Here is a 26,517-nt window from a genome sequence, read left to right on the forward strand (position 1 = left end):
ATACAAACCAAGCCAAAAGGGAACAAAGGTTTGTATAATTAGTTAGTACCAAAATTCTGCAATGTTTGAATTGGCTCTAATATATTATGATCTCAAGTCCGAATTGATATATCAAAGCTTAATTTGTAAGCCGGTTTGATTGGAAGTATTCCTGGTCCAAGTAACCAAATGTACCATTAACAAGTGTTGTCTTGAGTTTGGTAATTGATAGTGAAGTTCCAAAATCCGCAACTTTCGCTATGTAGTTTTTATCTAAAAGTATGTTTGTTGAGTTAATGTCTTTGTGAAAAACAGGAGAGGAAAGAGCTCCTGCAATTTCTGTGGCAATACATAACCACAGTTCCCTGTTGTGATTCAACTTGGTCTCCATAAGAAACACAACAGAGGGTCTCTTCATACAAATTCCTGTGTCTCCCTCCCTGCATAGGACTGAAGTTTCATAAATTACCCAGAAATCATTTTGCTCAACAAGGAATACATGGTTGTAATCAACTAATACTCTGTCCTTTCCACTAATTTACTCTCATTATTCAGATTATTGATAGTAGTATGCTTGCTCATTATTAATGATAGTAGCATGCCTACCTTACAGAACATATCATAATCCCAAACAACATATAATGTTTGTACAGCATCAAATTAAACATGGATTACAAGACCCAAGTGTTTTAATTAACTTGTTTACCATGTCACAGAAGATGATAGTGGAAACTCGTCTAATGGTGAACTGGGCCTAACATTCGAGGCTGACTCTGTTGAACTTGAAACAGCATCCCAGTGCTCATTTATGTCACTTAGAGCAGATTCAAACCCTTTGTAATTCTGTGGAACATTACAAGTGTTTTCAATCAACATTTGAATTGTTGGAAAAAATGGTTCACCTAAAGGATACAAAGGTTTTGGCGCTCAAAGGAAGAATTTGAAATTGCCTAAAAGCGACCGGTCGCTGGGCATTTGCGACCGGTCGTTTTGAAGCAGATTCAAGGTCTGGAGCTAAACCAAGGAGCGACCCGTCGCCAGTTCTTTGCGACCGGTCGCATGAAGCACGAGCGACCGGTCGCCTGACATTTGCGACCGGTCGCTTAGAAGCAGATTCAAAGTCTGGAGGGAAAACTTCTGGCGACCGGTCGCCCATTCCTAACGACCGGTCGCTCCAGTCGTGCTGTGATGTTTTGCTTACGTATTTTCAACTGTCTTTTCAATGGCTATCGCTTTCCACAAGTTTGCAGGTGCTTAATGGATCACTTCTGAGGTAAAAGAGGGTTGACTACCTGCTGGATAGTTGGGAGAGCACTCATGGCTAATTGGTTATCCTATTTTGATTAATCTCCTCTCCATTTTCTGGTTTAATGGAGGTGGCTGAGTGGGATTGTATTACCTACCTGATCTGACCCTTAGTCTAAGTGGTGACTAAAAGGAAAGAACGTGGAGGACAATCAGATATCCTATCTCTTGTCCATTGGCCTGTGTAGGTAATGGGATGAAGTAAGACAACACAAGGGAGAAAGCATGTTGAACATATGTAGTGGCAAAAGCTGGAAACAAGTTAGAGTTTCTAAGGGGAGAGCTTTGTTCAGAAAAACCAAGGGGAGAGCAAGAGAGTTCTCTAAGTGTATCAAGGTGTTGAGCAAGGGTGTGAGAGAAACAGATTGTGAGGGTAGTGTTCTAAGGGGGTTTCCTTTGTAAACCAAAGTTGTAACCTATCTTCATTAGTGAAATTTCTCAAGGTGATCACCAAAGAGGATGTAGGCAATTTGCTGAACCTCTATAAACACTTGTGTCATTTGTGCTTGGTTAATTTATGTGTGTGTGTGTAAGACTCATCCATCATTGAGTTCTTTGTCTAAAGTCCATCAACAACAAGATCTTAAAAGGGCAGTGAGTTAGTCATTCTAATTCTCAACAAGTGGTATCAGAGCTGTGTTTGGAAGCTGGAGCTAGTTCTTCTCTTGGAGTGCTAGTGTGTTGAAGATGGTAAGTGACATGGAAGCTGAGAGTGGTAGCAGTTCACAGCATCTGAAGCCACCACAGGCAGCAAGCATGAAGGTGGAGTTAAAGCCTTTCACAGGGAAGGAGAACTTCACTCTTTGGCAACGAAGGATGAAGTCAGCTCTTACACAACAACAGCTCCATGTTGTGTTGGTTGGCAAGGAGAAGAAGCCAGCAAGCATGACGGATGATGAGTGGGGAGTTCTTGACGAGTTAGCCAGAGGAGCTATCGAAAACTATCTCTCCGATGAGGTGCTCATCAACGTGATAAAGGATACAGCGAAGCAAACATGGGAGAAGCTCGAAGAGATGTTTGCAGGGAAATCGTTGTCCAACAAACTCTTCCTCAAGGAAGAACTCCTGAATCTTAAGATGGAGGAGGGAGGAAATCTAATGGAACATCTAAGTAGTTTCAATAGATGTGTTGCTGACTTGCAGAGAATGGATGTGAATTATAGTCCGGAGGATAAGGCTCTCATGTTGTTGACATCCTTACCTTCGTCCTATAAACACTTCCGAACCACTCTTATGTTCGGAAAGGTTACTCTTGATTTTGAGCCTGTGGTGCAAGACATCATGACACACCATAGGATGACTCAACGTTCGGGAGAAAACTCTCAAGGTGAAGGTCTAGTTGCAAAGACCGGAGAGAGAGGTCGTTCAAAGAGGCGTGAAGGCAAGAAAGGCAATAGAGGAAGGTCCAAATCCAAGGCGAAAGATGGTTGTTTCGAGTGTGGGTCAAAGGAGCATTGGAAAAAGAATTGCCCCATATGGAAGGAGAAGAAGAACAAAGGGAAGAATGCAACAAACACAGCGGAGGATGTCACGGAAAGTGATGGTGAGCTTTTGTGTGTTAATAGCAATGTTAAAACAAATGCATTGGCTAATTCTTCAAGGTGTTCCTCTTCCGATTGGATTTTGGATTCCGGATGCTCATATCATATGTGCTCAAACAAGGAGTGGTTTGACACGTATGAGAAAGAAGATAGCAGTGAAGTGATGATGGGGGATGGCTCAATGTGTAGAGTCAAAGGAACCGGTACAATCAAGGTGAAGATGCATGATGGGGCTGTTAGGACGCTTGGAATGGTAAGGCATATTCCAAAGTTGCGTAAGAATCTCATTTCCCTTGGAACTCTTGATAAGAATGGTTATTCATTCAAAGCAAATGGAGGGAAACTCATAGTCTCAAAAGGTTCACTTGTGATTATGAAGGGAGAGATTCAACCTAATTGTCTATATAGGTTGTGTGGTACAACAATCATAGGTGGAGCAGCTGTATCTACAAGTAAGGACTCGGAAGATGAAACTCAGCTTTGGCATTTGAGGCTAGGGCACATGAGTGAGAGGGGCATGCAGGAACTACACAACAGAAAATTGTTGAAAGGTGTTCAAAGTTGCAAGCTTGAGTTCTGCAGATTTTGTACCATGGGAAAGCAATCAAAAATAGCTTTCAAGCAGCGAAACAAAGAGGAAGAAAGCACGGGTGTGCTAGATTATATTCACACGGATGTATGGGGGCCATCACCGGTTAAATCGAAGGGTGGAGCTCGCTATTTCGTGACTTTCTTGGATGATTTTTCCAGGAAGGTTTGGGTCTACTTCATGAAGGAGAAATCTGAGGTCTTCACCAAATTCAAAGAGTGGAAGGCGGAAGTAGAGAACCTAACCGGAAGAAAGATCAAGATCCTAAAGAGTGACAATGGTGGTGAATATAAGGACAGCAAGTTCCTTGAGTTTTGCAAAAGTGAAGGCATTAAGAGGCACTTTACCGTGAAGAAGACACCCCAACAAAATGGAGCTGCGGAGAGGATGAACCGAACTCTCATGGAGCGTGAGAGATGTATGAGAATTCATGCAGGGTTGCCCGAATTTTTTTGGGCAGAAACGGTTAACCACGCTGCCTATTTGGTTAACCGATCGCCTTCAAGAAATCTTGAGTTCAAGTGTGCAGAGGAGGTATGGTCTAAAAGGTCAATCGATTATTCGAATCTTAAGGTGTTTGGGTGCAGTGCATATGCACTTATTCCTAGTGATGAAAGATCCAAGTTGAAGCCAAAGTCTCTTGAATGTATTTTCATTGGATTTGAGAGTGGTGTGAAGGGCTACAAGCTGTGGGATCCTGTGAACCACAAGAAGATACTCAGCAGAAATGTTGTGTTTGATGAGAAGACCATACCTATGAACAAAGTCAAGAATTCAGAGGCAAAGGAGGATGTTGTTGAGAAAGAAACAACCATTGAAGTTCCACTCAAGAAGGTGTCAAGAAAGACTTCACGGAAACAGCCAACTGAAGACGTTCAGGAGGAGGTGGAGTCTGACATTGAAGAGGAAGAAGCTGGGCAGCTTCAACAACACACTCAAGAAGAAGAAGAGGCTCAAGAACAGGTGGAGCCATCATCTATAGCTCGGTCCAGGCCCAAGAGAACAATCAAACCACCTCAAAGGTTTGGATGGGAGACGGATGCAGTTCACTATGCCCCTAAATGCTAGTGAAGAAGAACCAACCACGTTCCAAGAAGCTGTTGAGAACAAGGAACGGGAAAGTTGGATGGAAGCTATGATGCAAGAGATGGAATCTCTACACCAAAACTCAGTTTGGGAGTTGGTTCCTAAACCCAAAGGTCGCAAGGTTATTGGCTGCAAATGGGTGTTTAGGAAGAAAGAAGAAATGCATGAGAAAGGTGCCACCTTATTCAAAGCTCGGTTGGTGGCAAAAGGATTCTTACAAAAGGAGGGAGTTGATTATGATGAAATCTTCTCTCCGGTGGTGAAACATACTTCTATACGACTACTACTCTCCATAGTAGCACAAGAGGACATGGAGGTGGAGCAAATGGATGTGAAGACTGCTTTCCTTCATGGTGAATTGGAGGAAGACATCTACATGAGCCAACCTCAAGGGTTCATTGAAGCAGGGAAGGAAAATCTGGTTTGCAGGTTGAAGAAGTCTTTGTATGGGCTGAAGCAATCTCCAAGGCAGTGGAACAAGTGCTTTGATTCCTACATGATGAAGATTGGGTATAGAAGATGTGAATCTGATTGTTGTGTTTACTCTCATGCATTCAAGGATGGTAACTTCATCCTTTTGCTTCTTTATGTTGATGACATGCTAATTGCATGTAAGGACATGTCAAGAATCCAGAATTTGAAGACATTGCTTGGAAAGGAGTTTGACATGAAGGATCTTGGTGCTGCACAAAAGATCCTAGGAATGGAGATAAGGAGAGACAGAAAGGAAGGCAAGTTGTGGCTGTCACAAAGCAAGTACATTTCCAAGGTACTTGAAAGGTTTAATATGATGGATTGCAAACCGGTGTCTACTCCTTTGGCGGAGCATTTTAAATTAAGTGCAAAAGAATGTCCTTCTACGAATGTGGAGAAGGAGGAAATGAGTAAAGTTCCATATGCAAGCTTGGTAGGGTGTCTCATGTATGCAATGGTGTGCACACGCCCCGACTTAGCCCAAGCCGTTAGTGTGGTGTCAAGGTATATGACGAATCCTGGAAGGCAACATTGGACAGCAGCAAAATGGATTCTCAGGTACTTGAAGGGCACCAAAAGGCTTGGGATATTGTTTGAAAGACAACAAGGAAAGGCATGTGTGTCGGGGTATGTAGATTCTGATTATGCAGGAGATTTAGATAAGAGGAGATCCACCACAGGATATGTCTTCACTTGTGGTGGAGGACCGATTAGTTGGAGAGCAGTGTTACAATCGGTTAGTGCCTTGTCTACTACGGAAGCGGAGTATATGGCGTTAACGGAAGCTTCAAAAGAAGCGGTATGGCTGAAGAGATTGGCAAAGGAATTCGGGATAGCTCAAGACTTGGTGGTGATTCTAAGTGACAGTCAAAGTGCTATTTGCTTAGTGAAGAATCAAGTGTTCCATGGGAGGTCCAAACACATTGATGTGAGATACCACCGAATAAGGGATTGGGTGAATGATGGAGACATCACAATTATGAAGGTTCATACAAATGAGAACGCTTCAGATTGCCTAACAAAGCCAGTCACAGCAGCAAAGTTCAAGCATTGTTTGAGCTTGCTCAATCTTGTTACATGCTAAAGATTGAGGTGGAGTTCTTGAGAGTTATCAGGACGATTCTCAAGACATTACAGATGTCCTGGAAGGCAATGATATCCACAAGGAGTATTAGGCTCGCCATGGTGGAGATTGTTGGAAAAAATGGCTCACCTAAAGGATACAAAGGTTTTGGCGCTCAAAGGAAGAATTTGAAACTGCCTAAAAGCGACCGGTCGCTGGGCATTTGCGACCGGTCGTTTTGAAGCAGATTCAAGGTCTGGAGCTAAACCAAGGAGCGACCGGTCGCCAGTTCTTTGCGACCGGTCGCATGAAGCACGAGCGACCGGTCGTCTGACATTTGCGACCGGTCGCTTAGAAGCAGATTCAAAGTCTGGAGGGAAAACTTCTGGCGACCGGTCGCTCCAGTCGTGCTGTGATGTTTTGCTTACGTATTTTCAACTGTCTTTTCAATGGCTATCGCTTTCCACAAGTTTGCAGGTGCTTAATGGATCACTTCTGAGGTAAAAGAGGGTTGACTACCTGCTGGATAGTTGGGAGAGCACTCATGGCTAATTGGTTATCCTATTTTGATTAATCTCCTCTCCATTTTCTGGTTTAATGGAGGTGGCTGAGTGGGATTGTATTACCTACCTGATCTGACCCTTAGTCTAAGTGGTGACTAAAAGGAAAGAACGTGGAGGACAATCAGATATCCTATCTCTTGTCCATTGGCCTGTGTAGGTAATGGGATGAAGTAAGACAACACAAGGGAGAAAGCATGTTGAACATATGTAGTGGCAAAAGCTGGAAACAAGTTAGAGTTTCTAAGGGGAGAGCTTTGTTCAGAAAAACCAAGGGGAGAGCAAGAGAGTTCTCTAAGTGTATCAAGGTGTTGAGCAAGGGTGTGAGAGAAACAGATTGTGAGGGTAGTGTTCTAAGGGGGTTTCCTTTGTAAACCAAAGTTGTAACCTATCTTCATTAGTGAAATTTCTCAAGGTGATCACCAAAGAGGATGTAGGCAATTTGCTGAACCTCTATAAACACTTGTGTCATTTGTGCTTGGTTAATTTATGTGTGTGTGTGTAAGACTCATCCATCATTGAGTTCTTTGTCTAAAGTCCATCAACAACAAGATCTTAAAAGGACAGTGAGTTAGTCATTCTAATTCTCAACATGAATGGCCTCCAACTCCGTTGCGACCTCTCTCATTGTGGGGCGATTCCTTCCATTCATATTCAAGCATCTCATTGCAAGGTTAGCAAAAGTTATGATATCTGTTTGGGAGCCCTCCATCACAACCCCAGCATCAAGAATGCCAAATAGACGATCTTCTTGCATCGAAGTAATGAAATAAGTGGCAAGAGTTTTGTATTCATTTCCTTCTGACCCTGTTACTGCAGAAACTGGTTGTAGACCAGTCAAGAGCTCAACAAGGACAACTCCGAAACTATAGACGTCACTTTTCTCTGTAAATTGGCTTGATTGAAAGTATTCCGGGTCCAAGTAACCAAATGTACCATGTACAGCTGTGGTCAAGTGAGTCTGGCCGATCACAATTGATCTTGAAGTGCCAAAGTCAGCAACTTTTGCTCTGTATTTTGTTGTGAATTAATGTCTAACTCACTGCCCTTTTAAGATCTTGTTGTTGATGGACTTTAGACAAAGAACTCAATGATGGATGAGTCTTACACACACACACAGAAATTAACCAAGCACAAATGACACAAGTGTTTATAGAGGTTCAGCAAATTGCCTACATCCTCTTTGGTGATCACCTTGAGAAATTTCACTAATGAAGATAGGTTACAACTTTGGTTTACAAAGGAAACCCCCTTAGAACACTACCCTCACAATCTGTTTCTCACACACCCTTGCTCAACACCTTGATACACTTAGAGAACTCTCTTGCTCTCTCCCTTGGCTTTTCTGAAACTCTCACAGAAAACTACAACTTCTACTCCAGCCACTTCCTAATTATCCAACTTGTTTTCTCCTCTTATGTTATCTTACTTCATCCCATTACCTACACAAGCCAATGGACAAGAGATAGGATATCTGATTGTCCTCCACGTTCTTTCCTTTTAGTCACCACTTAGACTAAGGGTCAGATCAGGTAGGTAAAATAATCTCACTCAGCCACCTCCATTAAACCAGAAAATGGAGAGGAAATTATTCAAAACAAGATAACCAATTAGCCATGAGTGCTCTCCCAACTTATCCAGCACGTAGTCAACATTCATTTAACTCAGAAGTGACCCACAATGCTTCTGAAATCATGTGGAAAGCGATAGCCATCGAAAACACAGTTGAAAACACGTAAAGAAACGTCACAGCACGACTGGAGCGACCGGTCGTCAGGAATGGGCGACCGGTCGCCAGAAATTTTTCCTCCAGACTTTGAATCTGCTTCTAAGCGACCGGTCGCAAATGTCTGGCGACCGGTCGCTCGTGCTTCATGCGACCGGTCGCAAAGAACTGGCGACCGGTCGCTCCTTGGTTTAGCTCCAGACCTCGAATCTGCCAGAAAACGACCGGTCGCAACTTCCCAGAGACCGGTCGCTTTTAGGCAGTTTCAAATACTCCCTTTGAGCGCCAAAACCTTTGTATCCTTTAGGTGAGCCATTTTTTTTCCAACAATCTCCACCATGGCGAGCCTAATACTCCTTGTGGACATCATTGCCTTCCAGGACATCTGTAATGTCTTGAGAATCGCCCTGATAACTCTCAAGAACTCCACCTCAATCTTTAGCATGTAACAAGATTGAGCAAGCTCAAACAATGCTTGAACTTTGCTGCTGTGACTGGCTTTGTTAGGCAATCTGAAGCGTTCTCATTTGTATGAACCTTCATTATTGTGATGTCTCCATCATTCACCCAATCCCTTATCCGGTGGTATCTCACATCAATGTGTTTGGACCTCCCATGGAACACTTGATTCTTCACTAAGCAAATAGCACTTTGACTGTGTTGTGTAGATACAGCTGCACCAAAATGGATTCAGTTGCATCCTCAACTTGTGATACTCGCAAGTGCACGAGCCGTTCGGTAGTATAGCGTATGTAAGTGCGAGGTCGATCCCACGAGGATTGGTGATTGAATGATTCAATTCATTTTCCCTACACAAAACAGAAATGAAAAAGAAGGGAAATAAATAAAACAAGGAAGAAAGAAAATAACTAACTCAAGCAGATAAGTTCCCAAGTTCAATTAGATTAACGGATTGATTCTAGCTAATGTATGATTAAGCTATGGTGTGTGGTCATAACCTTGTGTTCCTAATTCCCTAATTTGATCATTTGTTGTCTAACCTAAAATTAAGCATTAGGAACCCATTAAGCATAGAAGAACAATTTAAACAACCAAGCATGTATCTAATCCCTGTTGTCGAATGTCCATACATACTCTTCCTATTCATAGTTCAATTCGAATTAAAGTATGGTGTCTACTCTTAATTCAAACCAAGATAGCTAACATGCAAGCCTAAATGGTGATCAATCATTCAAACTAGCATATTAACTTATAAGCATAATGAATAAGAACAAAAATCATAATTGAAACTTGGAAACTAATCAAACTTGAAACTAAAGAAAAGAATTTACATAACAATGAAAATTAAGTAGAACTTGGAAAACTTAAGGAGAATTTCAGCACAAATATTTCATTACTACAATTGAAAACTAGAAAATGAAACTAAGAGAATTTGAGGGAGAGAAGGGAAGGGAGCTCTAGAGAAGTGTTTGAGAGCTCCCCCCCCTTGGGGTGTGTTTACAAGCTTGGGAAACCTCACTATATATAGGCCTAAGGAAGCTGAAAATCTGAATTAAGTATGGCTAATGCATACAACACTTGTTTTATAAAATTTGAAATGGTTGATGCACTTCACTAATGCATACAACACTTCCATTATAAAATCTGAAATGGTTGATGCACTTCACTAATAAATCCCACCAGCAGCCCTAGCTCATCTTCATGTCACCATGACCAAGCTTCCAACCAGAAATAATAGCTCATCCTGAGGTCAGCATGACCAGCAACTTCAAGGGCTTACTAATTGGGCTTCCCTTAAGCAAATTAAGACTTTAAGCACTCAAACCTGAATTTCAGAATGTCTTCTTTCCAGCCATATATCATTTGGGCCAATCCAAGGTCGGAGGAGGAAGTTAAGGCCAAAACAAATTGCTAACTCATTTTGCGCGCTGATAAAATCCATCCTGAGCATGGCTCTGTGTTTGCTAGGTAACAGACTCCATATTTATCCAATGGGGCTGAATTTTGGATATGTTATATTACACACCCATTGGAACAACTTTCATGAAGAATGTGGCCTCATCCGAGCTATGTAGGTTGCTGAAACAAAGCTTGCAATATGACCTACGAAACTGGGCTGGCAGGGGACTGTAGCCAAAATTGAGTTTGTCTTTAAGCTCTTCATCCATTCATCCAAATTAGGCCCTAACATGCATGGATTGCATCATTTACTATCCAAAGCCCTCATTATTACCTAAAGCTCAATGAACTGAAAGATAAACACAAAAAGGATTAAAAGCACAAGTTTAACTCAAAAACATAACCAAATCATAAGCTAGAAGGGTACAAAATGATATGTAAATATGCACCGATCAAATACCCCCAAACCTAGATTTTGCTAGTCCTCGAGCAAAACAAAAGGAAAACAAAGATAAAAACAAACAAGAAGTTAACTAGACCACTTTCGTAGGTAACTCGATTGCATTGAGCATATGCAACAAGCCTTTAAACCTCTAGGCATCCCTAGTAGGAGGAGTTGTGTCTCCTGAGGGTTTAACAGATACGATACCCACAAACGTTTTACTGACTCTGTAAAACAAGGTAATTAGAAAACTTAAAAGATTTTTAGTCCTTAAGCAAAATAAAAAACAAAAACAAAAACAAATAATAATAATTACATTAACAAAAACAAAACAAAACAAAACAAAAAAAATTACAAAAATAAAAAGAACTCAAAACAATCTTTCCGAACATTTTCTGAAGAGAAATGACTCATGCACATGACTCAAAAGTTTTAACAATAAAAGCTCAATTTTAAACATTATTCACAAAGCGGCAAAGTTCAAAACATAATATGCTCAAAGTGTGGTAGTGTGATAGCCAAATGCAACAAATTCCCCAATCTTAGTTTTCACACAATTTCAAAAATCATACAAAGCACAAGTTCAACTTCAAATCTCACCAAAGTTGTCCTCTCACAAATGAATCACTCGGAAGAGGCCTATAATGCAACACTCAGTTATAAACATGAGATTAGAGTTAAACCATAAAGACTTAACTCGAAATAGAAAGATGAAGAACTTGCATTAATATGATCTCAAGAAGGATGCCAAACACTTAAAAGTAGAAAAATGAATGCAATTCAACCACATGACATTTAAAATCAATTTAGGTCTTTAACATAGGTTGTAATGGGGCCAAGGGTGTAAGGTGAGTAAGAAATGAAAGGTATGGATAAAACAAAGTCCAAGGAACTCAAAATATAAGAGCATAAAACAATTGTTTACAAGCATTCGAATCATCACAATGAGAATTTATTTTTCTTTTACATGATCAAAACTCCTTATACCTTCATTTACATTGATTCACTCCTTTCCTGAACAACCACCAATTTATTTTGAAGGCCCAAAAATGAAACCCAAAAATGAAATTTCATTCAACCACCACTTAATCACAACTTTTCTCTTTTCTTTCACCAATTGTGTGATATATATATATATTTTTTTTCTTTCGAAATGTAACACCCATTCCCTATGAGTTCCTTAGAAAGGTAAATATTTGTTTTTCGGGCTAAGGCGAGGAAATATAATTGGTAAATGAAAGAAAAGGTTTACATGTAGGCTCAATATGGTTAACAATGGAAAATCATGCTTAAGCATGCATAAGGTTAGCTTGAAAGGCACAAACGATCCAAAGAGGGCCTTAATATCACTTCTTAAATGTCGTGAAGTCAAATTGCATAAGAATAAATGACTTTTAAGTGTTCAACCAAATCAATGAATAATGAGATCAAACAACAACTTAGATGACAAGAAATTAAGAATATGTGTATAACACTCATGAATTGAAGTACAAGGCTCAAAAGCTCACTTTATATGGTTGGTTATATAAGTCTAATTTATACTTCATACAATTCTTTAGATCATGCAAATCCTTTAATTGGAAAATTATGAAACAAATGGCAAGTGTAAAGAAGGTTTCAAGCATATCATGCTAGAACAATGCCAATTTTTTTTTTTATTATTTATTTATATGAAATCCAATTTTCATTTAAGTCATGCAAACATTTATCACAATCTCATCAAATGTGTTCGGAAAGTGACTAAACAAAACAAGATTCAAAACAAGAAAGAAATTTAATTTAATTTTTTTTTTAAATTTTAAGAAAAACCAAGTTTACTTGCTAAACTCCAATACCCCCAAACCTAGAAATGAGCATTGTCCTCAATGTTTAAAAATTAGCCACAAACAATGTCATAACAAGAAATGAAAGGTACTAAAGTAAATATAAATCACAAAACACACTTGAATTAAAATACACAAATAAAATAAAATAAAATAAATAAAAATGAAAATTACAAAACAAACAAACAAACAAATAAATAAATAACGAAACAGTAAAACACTCAAAACAGTAAGCCCTAAACAGACAGTCTTACGCAAACTAAAACCCAAACGTTTGAAAGCCCAACCCCAAAGAAAGTTAACTCACTTTGAAACCAAAACAATGGTGAAAACCCGACCCACAATGAAATCCAAAGCCCACACGTTTTAATTTTAATTTTTTCTTAAAAAGATAAAACGTGAATTATGAGCGCAAAGCGGGATTTCTAAAAAGAGGGAATGTGGTCCCTGATGTCGTCTCATGGATAGTCATGGGCAGACTGAGCGAGACACGTGTTGACAGATAGAAGCGCCGCAGATTTCACAAGCAGAAATTACGGGCTCATGGAAAGGCGCGAAGGCTTTACTGAACGCGTCCGTTCAGAAAAGACATGTCGTGATAAATGAGTTGGGTATGGTTGGAAAGCGAGAAGGTTGTGGGACTCGAGGAATGCTGGAGATTCAGAAATGCTTAGACGCTGCAATGGCTAGGGTTTGTCAAAGACTATGTATATAAGAAGGAAAAAGATGGGGATAAAAACAAAACCACAAACTCAGAAACACAAAAGAGAAAAGAAGAAAAAAAAATCAGAAATCAAATGGCCCCATCCTACCCATTTTCGTTGGATCTCAACCTAGCTCCACCGACTCAGACATTGGGCCAAGCAGCGGCACCAGTATGGATGCCCTACTTTGGCTCCTCCCGGGGGCCTGTGTCTGTCAATGACTCACTACTCCTAGACAACGATGTTGCTATTGGAGTTGGCAGAAATTTAGTGACTCCCAAAGATATACGTGTGTTCGGGACAAGGGATGACAACCGGGTCACGAGTGATGCCCTGGCACTGAAGCGTGCAGAGTACAGCATGTGTCGCAAGTTTGGGTCATCGCCTACTTGCGAAGTCCCATGAGGTGGAGGTGCTCAAAGCTCAGTTGGCGGCGGAGCGAAGTATGGTTGAAGATTGTCAGAGTGCTATAAAAAGCTTGAAAAGGGAAAGGTCAAGGATAGTGGAGGTGAATCGACACCAGCTAGAAGTATTGCGGGACGAGAATAAAAACCTATCAAAGATGGTAGAGTTGTATTCTCGCGACATGCGAAAGCAGCTGGAGGACCTAGACCGACCGGGTAAACGCAAGAAAGCAGATCACGAGAGTAGTTACGCTCAAGCTAAGATTGCGATCTTTGGGAGCTCAAGTGATGAGCCCCAAGAGGCTGTGCGTGAAGACCCAGAAGTGGACATCCAGACGGCCAAACTAAAAGCTACTATGGTCGAGACACCGAGCGCCAAGAAGAAATGATTTCAGTTTTTATTTATTTATTTATTTTTAAAGTTTTTTTATTATTTATATTTATTATTTTTTTTTTATAGGAAAAATGTTATGCTATCTCAAAGAGACGATTGACCCTAAATTTAAAGAATGACAATCAAACAAAAACACGAAAACCCAAACATGAAATTTTTATTAGTTAAGTAAACACACAAATAGCTGCTTCTTCTTTTAAGAGAAAAACTTAAGGATGACCAGTTAAGGGCCTCAGAAAACACAGCCAGGGGTTCCGGGAAGGTTGGAGGGGTCACAATGGTCCCGCTTAAAACCCGAACTTTTTAGACACCGAAGGTGCCGCCCAAAGAACTCCTAGACACTGTATAGACTGCGGTTGCTCACTGGAGTTACCAAAAATTTAGCTCCTTCAAAGAATATCCTATGAGTTTTAAATTATAAAACCTAATAAAAACAAAATAAATAAATAAATAAATAAAAACTGAAATAAACACGCAATTCAAACAAGAATTTAAAAGAAGAGATGGGATTCTTGCACCAGGTGTCCAAGACGCATCTTTAATTTTGTCTCTTCTTCCAACTAAATTCTTGAGAAACCTGACAAACAAGAAGAAAACAATTGAAAAAAAATAAAATAAAATAACAACTGAAAAAAGCAAAAACACAAACATCAGAAAACAGGGAGGCAAAAGTAAGTGAAAGTGTAAGCATGCTCCCTTTTAAAAAAAAAAACGTGCTCGCAATTTGCGCCGGAAATGAAGGGATCCGAGAGAAAAGAGCACAGGATAGCACCCTCGAGATCCGAAGTGCTTTCGGCTCCCTCGTCTGTATAAGTCTATTTAAACTCATCTCGGTGAAGTAGAAGAGCACCCCGCATTTCTTCCTGCAAATTCAGAGAAAAACATCAAAAAATCCAAAAACAAAACAATGGCATCCTCATGCACTCACCTTGATGATCTTAACCTTGAATTGTCCCTTGCGCCACCGAATGCGCAGATAAGGGGTCCTCCAAACCATGTCTTCCCAAACTCCACATATCATCACGGTACGGCCTCAAACTTTGCTGAGATAATACCGAACTTTTCTGAGGCAATGCCGAACAAAGCAGCGCTGCTGGGAGGCATGATTGGTAACAAGCTCACACCGACAGATCATCTGCATGTGGCACAGAGGTCTGACAAGGCAGCGGTGGAGGAGTCCCACAATTTAACTGTACTCCACGCGATCTCGGCTACCAATTTGGGCATGCGATTGCTGGCGAGAACACGGGAGTGTGCCGCGATGAGCGAGGAAATAGCTTCCTTGAAGGCTATGGTGGCGGACTTGCAGAAGCGGCTCTATTGTGCCAATCAGCACGTGGAAGCACTGCAGAGAAAAAATGAGGACCATGTGGAGCTGCTGCAGATTCTGCAAGTAAGAGAAAACAGAGGCATGCCATGAAGATGAAGATGAAGATGAAGAAGTTGTTTTTATTTTTAATTTACTTGAATGTTTTTTTTTGTTTTGTTTTTTTTTTGTTTTAAACTTTTTATCTTTTTGAATGCAATGTTTGAATAAAAATGTGTTTTTAACACTCAGAAATAAACTAACTAACCACACCACGTAAATAAATAAACTAACCTAATAAAACAAAAAAAAACATAAAAGAAAACCAAGAAGTTCCAAATTGAATTTTTTTTAATTTTTGTTTTTATTTATTTATTATTATTTACAACTAACTGACCACACAAAGAAAAAAAACAACAAAGAAGTTCCAAATTGCAATTTACAAGGAAAAATAAAAACCCAAATTTCAAATTTCAAATTTTTTTTTTATATTTATTATTATTGTTTTTAAAACACACAAATATACAAGCAACTCACGGATGACCAGTTAAGGGCCTCAGAAAACACAGCCAGGGGATCCGGGAAGGTTGGAGGGGTCACAATGGTCCCGCTTAAAACCCAAACTTCTTAGACACCGAAGGTGTCGCCTATAGAACTCCTAGACACTGTATTGACGGAAGTGCTCACTGGAGTTACCATAAGTCAGCTCATATGAAAAATCTTTTTAAATTTTTAAATTTTTAAATTTTTTTAAATTTTTTTTAAAAAAAAGAAACAGAAATTTAAAATAATAACAAGTAAAGAGAAAGGATTGAAATGCTCCCCCTTGAAGCAATTAGGTCGAGCGTGATGCATTTGAAGGTCGCGACTTCTCCCACTACTCCACACTTCCTATCTTTGAAGTTGCCATCTCTCTCCATTTTTATTGAGCTATTTACATTGCTAAAACAAACACACACAAAAACTTGAAACGGAATTAAAGGATTACGAAATATATAAAAAAAAAAACTAAAAATGAAAGGGAAAAATCAACACAAGTCCAATTCCATGCTTCAAAGCAACAAGCATCAATGGGTTGTGTAAGCTGGGACTTAAACCCAGTTCTCTTGCTTGTTGGGCAATTGTCCTTTTCTGTTGGACTACAAACACAACTTGTCCATTAACGTCATTAACTTTAAAACTTGAAATTGTCTAGAAAAACATGAAAATGAAAAATAAAAATAAAACAAGTAGGGAAAAGAAATAGAACCAAACTATGTTGCCAATCCCCGGCAACGGCGCCAAAAACTTGTTGTGTAGATACAGCTGCACCAAAATGGATTCAGTTGCATCCTCAACTTGTGATACTCGCAAGTGCACGAGCCGTTCGGTAGTATAGCGTATGTAAGTGCGAGGTCGATCCCACGAGGATTGGTGATTGAATGATTCAATTCATTTTCCCTACACAAAACAGAAATGAAAAAGAAGGGAAATAAATAAAACAAGGAAGAAAGAAAATAACTAACTCAAGCAGATAAGTTCCCAAGTTCAATTAGATTAACGGATTGATTCTAGCTAATGTATGATTAAGCCATGGTGTGTGGTCATAACCTTGTGTTCCTAATTCCCTAATTTGATCATTTGTTGTCTAACCTAAAATTAAGCATTAGGAACCCATTAAGCATAGAAGAACAATTTAAACAACCAAGCATGTATCTAATCCCTGTTGTCGAATGTCCATACATACTCTTCCTATTCATAGTTCAATTCGAATTAAAGTATGGTGTCTACTCTTAATTCAAACCAAGATAGCTAACATGCAAGCCTAAATGGTGATCAATCATTCAAACTAGCATATTAACTTATAAGCATAATGAATAAGAACAAAAATCATAATTGAAACTTGGAAACTAATCAAACTTGAAACTAAAGAAAAGAATTTACATAACAATGAAAATTAAGTAGAACTTGGAAAACTTAAGGAGAATTTCAGCACAAATATTTCATTACTACAATTGAAAACTAGAAAATGAAACTAAGAGAATTTGAGGGAGAGAAGGGAAGGGAGCTCTAGAGAAGTGTTTGAGAGCCCCCCCCCTTGGGGTGTGTTTACAAGCTTGGGAAACCTCACTATATATAGGCCTAAGGAAGCTGAAAATCTGAATTAAGTATGGCTAATGCATACAACACTTGTTTTATAAAATCTGAAATGGTTGATGCACTTCACTAATGCATACAACACTTCCATTATAAAATCTGAAATGGTTGATGCACTTCACTAATAAATCCCACCAGCAGCCCTAGCTCATCTTCATGTCACCATGACCAAGCTTCCAACCAGAAATAATAGCTCATCCTGAGGTCAGCATGACCAGAAACTTCAAGGGCTTACGAATTGGGCTTCCCTTAAGCAAATTAAGACTTTAAGCACTCAAACCTGAAGTTCAGAATGTCTTCTTTCCAGCCATATATCATTTGGGCTAATCCAAGGTCGGAGGAGGAAGTTAAGGCAAAACAAATTGCTAACTCATTTTGCGCGCTGATAAAATCCATCCTAAGCATGGCTCTGTGTTTGCTAGGTAACAGACTCCATATTTATCCAATGGGGCTGAATTTTGGATATGTTATATTACACACCCATTGGAACAACTTTCATGAAGAATGTGGCCTCATCCGAGCTATGTAGGTTGCTGAAACAAAGCTTGCAATATGACCTACGAAACTGGGCTGGCAGGGGACTGTAGCCAAAATTGAGTTTGTCTTTAAGCTCTTCATCCATTCATCCAAATTAGGCCCTAACATGCATGGATTGCATCATTTACTATCCAAAGCCCTCATTATTACCTAAAGCTCAATGAACTGAAAGATAAACACAAAAAGGATTAAAAGCACAAGTTTAACTCAAAAACATAACCAAATCATAAGCTAGAAGGGTACAAAATGATATGTAAATATGCACCGATCAGACTGTCACATAGAATCACCACCAAGTCTTGAGCTATCCCGAATTCCTTTGCCAATCTCTTCAGCCATACCGCTTCTTTTGAAGCTTCCGTTAACGCCATATACTCCGCTTCCGTAGTAGACAAGGCACTAACCGATTGTAACACTGCTCTCCAACTAATCGGTCCTCCACCACAAGTGAAGACATATCCTGTGGTGGATCTCCTCTTGTCTAGATCTCCAGCATAATCAGAATCTACAAACCCCGACACACATGCATTTCCTTGTTGTCTTTCAAACAATATCCCAAGCCTTTTGGTGCCCTTCAAGTACCTGAGAATCCATTTTGCTGCTGTCCAATGTTGCCTTCCAGGATTCGCCATATACCTTGACACCGCACTAACGGCTTGGGCTAAGTCGGGGCGTGTGCACACCATTGCATACATGAGACACCCTACCAAGCTTGCATATGGAACTTTACTCATTTCTTCCTTCTCCACATTCGTAGAAGGACATTCTTTTGCACTTAACTTAAAATGCTCCGCCAAAGGAGTAGACACCGGTTTGCAATCCATCATATTAAACCTTTCAAGTACCTTGGAAATGTACTTGCTTTGTGACAGCCACAACTTGCCTTCCTTTCTGTCTCTCCTTATCTCCATTCCTAGGATCTTCTGTGCAGCACCAAGATCCTTCATGTCAAACTCCCTTCCAAGCAATGTCTTCAAATTCTGGATTTTTGACATGTCCTTACATGCAATTAGCATGTCATCAACATAAAGAAGCAAAAGGATGAAGTTACCATCCTTGAATGCATGAGAGTAAACACAACAATCAGATTCACATCTTCTATACCCAATCTTCATCATATAAGAATCGAAGCACTTGTTCCACTGCCTTGGAGATTGCTTCAGCCCATACAAAGACTTCTTCAACCTGCAAACCAGATTTTCCTTCCCTGCTTCAATGAACCCTTGAGGTTGGCTCATGTAGATGTCTTCCTCCAATTCACCATGAAGGAAAGCAGTCTTCACATCCATTTGCTCCACCTCCATGTCCTCTTGTGCTACTATGGAGAGTAGTAGTCGTATAGAAGTATGTTTCACCACCGGAGAGAAGATTTCATCATAATCAACTCCCTCCTTTTGTAAGAATCCTTTTGCCACCAACCGAGCTTTGAATAAGGTGGCACCCTTCTCATGCATTTCTTCTTTCTTCCTAAACACCCATTTGCAGCCAATAACCTTGCGACCTTTGGGTTTAGGAACTAACTCCCAAACTGAGTTTTGGTGTAGAGATTCCATCTCTTGCATCATAGCTTCCATCCAACTTTCCCGTTCCTTGTTCTCAACAGCTTCTTGGAACGTGGTTGGTTCTTCTTCACTAGCATTTAGGGCATAGTGAACTGCATCCGTCTCCCATCCAAACCTTTGAGGTGGTTTGATGGTTCTCTTGGGCCTGGACCGAGCTATAGATGATGGCTTCACCTGTTCTTGAGCCTCTTCTTCTTCTTGAGTGTGTTGTTGATGCTGCCCAGCTTCTTCCTCTTCAATGTCAGACTCCACCTCCTCCTGAACGTCTTCAGTTGGCTGTTTCCGTGAAGTCTTTCTTGACACCTTCTTGAGTGGAACTTCAATGGTTGTTTCTTTCTCAACAACATCCTCCTTTGCCTCTGAATTCTTGACTTTGTTCATAGGTATGGTCTTCTCATCAAACACAACATTTCTGCTGAGTATCTTCTTGTGGTTCACTGGATCCCACAGCTTGTAGCCCTTCACACCACTCTCAAATCCGATGAAAATACATTCAAGAGACTTTGGCTTCAACTTGGATCTTTCATCACTAGGAATAAGTGCATATGCACTGCACCCAAACACCTTAAGATTCGAATAATCGATTGACCTTTTAGACCATACCTCCTCTGCACACTTGAACTCAAGATTTCTTGAAGGCGATCGGTTAACCAAATAGGCAGCGTGGTTAACCGTTTCTGCCCAAAAAGATTCGGGCAACCCTGCATGAATTCTCATACATCTCTCACGCTCCATGAGAGTTCGGTTCATCCTATATAGACAGTTAGGTTGTATCTCTCCCTTCATAATCACAATTGAACCTTTTGAGACTATGAGTTTCCCTCCATTTGCTTTGAATGAATAACCATTCTTATCAACAGTTCCAAGGGAAATGAGATTCTTACGCAACTTTGGAATGTGCCTTACCATTCCAAGCGTCCTAGCAGCCCCATCATGCATCTTTACCTTGATTGTACCGGTTCCTTTGACTCTACACATTGAGCCATCCCCAATCATCACTTCACTGCTATCTTCTTTCTCATACGTGTCAAACCACTCCTTGTTTGAGCACATATGATATGAGCATCTGGAATCCAAAATCCAATCGGAAGAGGAACACCTTGAAGAATTAGCCAATGCATTTGTTTTAACATTGCTATTAACACACAAAAGCTCACCATCACTTTCCGTGACATCCTCTGCTGTGTTTGCTGCATTCTTCCCTTTGTTCTTCTTCTCCTTCCATATGGGGCAATTCTTTTTCCAATGCTCCTTTGACCCACACTCGAAACAACCATCTTTCGCCTTGGATTTGGACCTTCCTCTATTGCCTTTCTTGCCTTCACGCCTCTTTGAACGACCTCTCTCTCCGGTCTTTGCAACTAGACCTTCACCTTGAGAGTTTTCTCCCGAACGTTGAGTCATCCTGTGGTGTGTCATGATGTCTTGCACCACAGGCTCAAAATCAAGAGTAACCTTTCCGAACATAAGAGTGGTTCGGAAGTGTTTATAGGACGAAGGTAAGGATGTCAACAACATGAGAGCCTTATCCTCCGGACTATAATTCACATCCATTCTCTGCAAGTCAGCAACACATCTATTGAAACTACTTAGATGTTCCATTAGATTTCCTCCCTCCTCCATCTTAAGATTCAGGAGCTCTTCCTTGAGGAAAAGTTTGTTGGACAACGATTTCCCTGCAAACATCTCTTCGAGCTTCTCCCATGTTTGCTTCGCTGTGTCCTTTATCACGTTGATGAGCACCTCATCGGAGAGATAGTTTTCGATAGCTCCTCTGGCTAACTCGTCAAGAACTCCCCACTCATCATCCGTCATGCTTGCTGGCTTCTTCTCCTTGCCAACCAACACAACATGGAGTTGTTGTTGTGTAAGAGCTGACTTCATCCTTCGTTGCCAAAGAGTGAAGTTCTCCTTCCCTGTGAAAGGCTTTAACTCCACCTTCATGCTTGCTACTTGTGGTTGCTTCATATGCTGTGAACTGCTACCACTCTCAGCTTCCATGTCACTTGCCATCTTCAACACACTAGCACTCCAAGAGAAGAACTAGCACCAGCTGCCAAACACAGCTCTGATACCACTTGTTGTGAATTAATGTCTAACTCACTGCCCTTTTAAGATCTTGTTGTTGATGGACTTTAGACAAAGAACTCAATGATGGATGAGTCTTACACACACACACTGAAATTAACCAAGCACAAATGACACAAGTGTTTATAGAGGTTCAGCAAATTGCCTACATCCTCTTTGGTGATCACCTTGAGAAATTTCACTAATGAAGATAGGTTACAACTTTGGTTTACAAAGGAAACCCCCTTAGAACACTACCCTCACAATCTGTTTCTCACACACCCTTGCTCAACACCTTGATACACTTAGAGAACTCTCTTGCTCTCTCCCTTGGCTTTTCTGAAACTCTCACAGAAAACTACAACTTCTACTCCAGCCACTTCCTAATTATCCAACTTGTTTTCTCCTCTTATGTTATCTTACTTCATCCCATTACCTACACAAGCCAATAGACAAGAGATAGGATATCTGATTGTCCTCCACGTTCTTTCCTTTTAGTCACCACTTAGACTAAGGGTCAGATCAGGTAGGTAAAATAATCTCACTCAGCCACCTCCATTAAACCAGAAAATGGAGAGGAGATTATTCAAAACAAGATAACCAATTAGCCATGAGTGCTCTCCCAACTTATCCAGCACGTAGTCAACATTCATTTAACTCAGAAGTGACCCACAATGCTTCTGAAATCATGTGGAAAGCGATAGCCATCGAAAACACAGTTGAAAACACGTAAAGAAACGTCACAGCACGACTGGAGCGACCGATCGTCAGGAATGGGCGACCGGTCGCCAGAAATTTTTCCTCCAGACTTTGAATCTGCTTCTAAGCGACTGGTCGCAAATGTCTGGCGACCGGTCGCTCGTGCTTCATGCGACCGGTCGCAAAGAACTGGCGACCGGTCGCTCCTTGGTTTAGCTCCAGACCTTGAATCTGCCAGAAAACGACCGGTCGCAACTTCCCAGAGACCGGTCGCTTTTAGGCAGTTTCAAATACTCCCTTTGAGCGCCAAAACCTTTGTATCCTTTAGGTGAGCCATTTTCTTTCCAACATATTTCTCATCTAAGAGTATGTTGGTAGACTTGATGTCTCTATGATAAATAGGAAAGGAAGCTGCACCATGCAAGTAAGATAGAGCTCCTGCAATTTCTGTGGCAATTCGTAACCGCATTTTCCATGTAAGTGGGAAGTCTTCATTCTGCTCATGAATATAGTGGGAAAGGGTTCCATTCGGTATGAATTTGTAAACTAAGAGTGGAACTTCAGTCTCTAAACAACAACCTAATAATTGAACCACATTTCTGTGATTTATTTGTGAAAGAATCACAACCTCATTGATGAATTCTGAAAGTTGGCCTTCATTCAATATCTTAGACTTCTTTACCGCAATGATTCTTCCATCTGCGAACATTCCTTTGTAGACGGTACCTTGGCCTCCTTGGCCAAGAATTCTATCAATGTTGAAGTTGTCAGTGGACTTCTCCAACTCCTCTGATTTGAACAACTTGATTTTCTCAACATTGACTTCACCTGATGATAATTGTTGTTGTAACAATAAACCACCGTTTCGTTTGAAAAACTTTTCCTTGCGTTTAATGTTTTTCCGTTTTTTTTTGACTTTGTATGCATACCATGCACCCACGAGTAGCAACAATAGTCCGGGAACCGTGAAAACACCTGCATATGTAAATATACATGGAATTATAGTTGGATAAAACTATGCATACCGCATTTGTACCACTATGAGTTAGAGACTCACTTACAAATAGGTTCCACTTTACAATTATATCCCCCTTTTTTTCCCAACAAAAATAAACTTTTTCCATTCATTGTGAAATTAATTGCACAATAACCATTTATAATACAAACCTACACCATTTTTTTTCCCAAAGTCTCTCACCCTTCCACCGGAAAAAAAATAAATAAATAAATAAATAAATTCTACACCACCTAAATTCAAATTTCTTCTCCTTCACCATCAAGGCCTTGAGATGGTAATTCTCCTTCTTTTTCTAGGTAGCTGGGGTTTATGTAACTACGTAGCTACCAAATAGGTTTGGGTGTTGAGGTAGCCTACCTATCAAAGGAGAATATGATTTGTGAGTTTTCTGCATATGTACGTATACTAATTATGTCTTCCTATTAATAGATGTCTTCCATCTCTTCCTGAAATTGCTTCATCATTTTTTCTTTGCCGGAAAAGCGGAACAACTGCAATGTCATCACATTCCTCCAGCCCTCGTATGTCTATTTCAGCAAATCCTTACTAACAACAATGGATTGCTAAAAGAACTCTAACTATTATGAGATCGAAACAGCAAACATAAACCTCTTGGGAGAACTTTTGTGTGTATATAGAAGTCTGCATAGGAGAACTTTTGTGTGTATATATATATATATATATAGGGTGAGGATCCAGAGACACACAAAAAGCCACAAATTTATACACACATTTTCAACCTTTAGATTAAATCAGTTTTAATGGCTAAGATTGCATTTGAAAAAAAGGTCAATAATCTCAACTATATGATTAATTTTCCTTGGAAGAATATATATGGTTTTATTCTAGCCATAAGTATTTAAAAGTACGTACTTTTAATTTGTTTTCATTAAGGCTTATTATCACAAAAGGTCCCTAAGGTTTACGAAATTATCAGATTGCTCTTAATGTTTTTTTGTCACTTGTGGTCCTCAAAGTTAGTATGTGTGGTCACAAATGGTCCTTGCCGTTAGGTTCCGTCAAAAACTCCGTTAGTTTGCTGGCGTGGCATATATACATCTCTGATGTTCACACATCTATCACAAATGGTCCTTGTGAAATTTTTTAATTTTTTAAATTTAAAATTCATAAAATTTTGGTTTTCTTTTTTATATTATTTAAAAATATATATTGTATTTTAAATACATATGACACTATATTTTTTAAAATGTGGGCTCCACATATATGCCACACCAACAAACTAATGAATTTTTTTTAAAATAATTTAGTTTGTTGATGTGGCATATATGTGGAGCCCACATCTAAAATAATATAGTGTCATGTGTATTTAAAATACAATATATATTTTAAAATAATTTAAAATTCATGAGATTTAAAAAAGAAAACCAAAATTGTATGAATTTTAAATTTAAAAAATTTAAAAAATTTGCGAGGACCATTTGTGATAGGTGTGTAAACCTCATGGATGTTTTGTGATATATATATATATATATATATGCCACATTAACAAACCAACGGAGTTTTTGATAGAACATAACGGCAGGGACCATTTGTGATCACACATACTAACCTTGAGGACTATCAATGACACAAAAAAACATTAAGGATGCAATCTGATAATTTCGTAAACCGTAGGGACCTTTTGTGATAATAAGCCTTTCAGTAATATTATTTATCTTCAAGGCCAAAATAGGCATAGAGCATAAATAATAATTGAGCCTAGATTCAATAAGTATATAGTACAAGGGTCTTTCCCAACATTTTTAGCATGGAATTGGTCTATATTAATAATAATGAACTCTAAACAGTATAAGAGCATACCTAAAAGAACAATTCTGATTCGATAGGCCCGAGAGGGCAGAGGCTGCTCTGGCTTGTTGTAGCAACGCCCACCACCACCTCCACCAACAAAGTCACATGTAGCTCTAGTTACATTTGAGTAGCATGTATAACCACCGGCGACATTCTCACATATAGGACTGCCTCTGAAATTCCATGAAGCTATCACATCATGATCCATACACCGATTAAGCTTGCATTCATCAATATCTGAAATATAATAACAGAAAGACAAATGAACATGATGATGAATGGTGAAGTTGGCTCATTCCAGAACGAAGCTTTGGATAACGGAATGGAAGGGTTTTAATTAATTACGTACGTACCTTGACAAGGTTGGAGAAGATAAGGATTTCCTTCAAAGCCCCTCGGACAGAAGCAATGAACGCTTGACCGATTGTATGTCGAAGAAGTAGTGGCATTATATATTTTGCAATAGGGTGTTGAGTCGTTTTTAAAGTTATTTCCATAATACGGACGTACTTTTCTTCCGATAAATCCTTCAAATTCTTTGTGTGAAGTGTTATCTAAGCTGATGTTCCATTCCAGCACCACGGGAACTCTGTCCATTCCTTGGATAGCTCTGTAGCTTGATAAATTGTTCAAAAACCAATCTTGGTCAACAAGAAATGCATAGTTGCAGCCATCAATTTGATCTCTTTGCTGTATCTCAGTAGTGAAAACGCTGATATTTGGAGGAATGGTAGTCTGGCAACAGTTAGTTCCAAAGGTACCGTAGCGAAAAGTAGCACTATCTGTATTCTGATCGTCACAAGTTGAATTGCATCCACGAACAACATTCACATCTGATCTCATGGTAGCAAGACGGCTGCAGCTGACTGCAGTGAACATGTTTTTTCTGTCCAAGTACACAAAAGGGCTTCCCGTCAAATTTGGGGCTTGGCGAGTTTCCTTTCCCTTGCAAGCGCCGAAGAAAGTAACAGGGCTTTTAACCTGAAGGGTGCCGTCAATAGAAATGTTGAGCACCTCCATTTGGGCGCGCCTCAAGAAAGGCTTGTGCCCAGTAGACTCGTTGCAGTCTATCTGAAACCATTCATTAAAGTAACAATCTTTGTTTGGTCCAATGCCGAAAGGGTAAGGGATGCTGACATTAATTCCGCAGTGCGTCGTGCAATTAAGCTTTGCTATAGGCGGAACTAATTCTGATGATGACGCTGGTTTGGTTTCGGTAACTATGCTGCACCAAAACAACAAAACGAACATGATCACATGATGATGAACTAGCAATTGCATTGACATTATTAATTCCTTTGCCTCCTCTTTCTCTCTATATATGATATCTGACCTTAGTTGGTTACATGGAGCGTTTCTATAGAGAAGGTACCTTTTATATAGGGCTCGGGAGTTTCCAAAAGAAAAAAAAATTAGGCAATAACAACATA

General features: G+C 39.8%; 1 protein-coding gene across 1 annotated transcript; it reads right to left on the minus strand.

Annotated features, from left to right (window-relative positions):
• Window positions 1-118: 118 nt before the first annotated feature.
• Window positions 119-26,374, minus strand: LOC148295930 (wall-associated receptor kinase-like 6). Its single transcript, XM_088250647.1, has 5 exons — window positions 25,441-26,374; window positions 25,097-25,324; window positions 22,607-23,232; window positions 686-822; window positions 119-419 (listed from the first exon to the last, which is right to left on the minus strand). The coding sequence occupies exons 1-5, from the start codon at window positions 26,372-26,374 to the stop codon at window positions 119-121; spliced, it is 2,226 nt and encodes a 741-aa protein (XP_088106773.1).
• Between the last annotated feature and the right edge of the window lie 143 nt (window positions 26,375-26,517).

The sequence above is a fragment of the Prunus avium genome, chromosome 3 (genome assembly GCF_965620075.1).
Source record: "Prunus avium chromosome 3, drPruAviu1.hap1.1, whole genome shotgun sequence".
NCBI classification, from domain to species: Eukaryota; Viridiplantae; Streptophyta; class Magnoliopsida; order Rosales; family Rosaceae; genus Prunus; species Prunus avium.

What these genes read in the sequence shown, in the direction of transcription:
- LOC148295930 (XM_088250647.1), bottom strand. Translation starts at nt 26,374, where the DNA reads ATGTCAATGCAATTGCTAGTTCATCATCATGTGATCATGTTCGTTTTG. An exon ending in TCTTCTCCAACCTTGTCAAG is followed by an intron (nt 25,325 to 25,440) that starts GTACGTACGTAA and finishes ATTATATTTCAG; the next exon opens with ATATTGATGAATGCAAGCTT. An exon ending in CTATCATCTTCTGTGACATG is followed by an intron (nt 420 to 685) that starts GTAAACAAGTTA and finishes AGTCCTATGCAG; the next exon opens with GGAGGGAGACACAGGAATTT.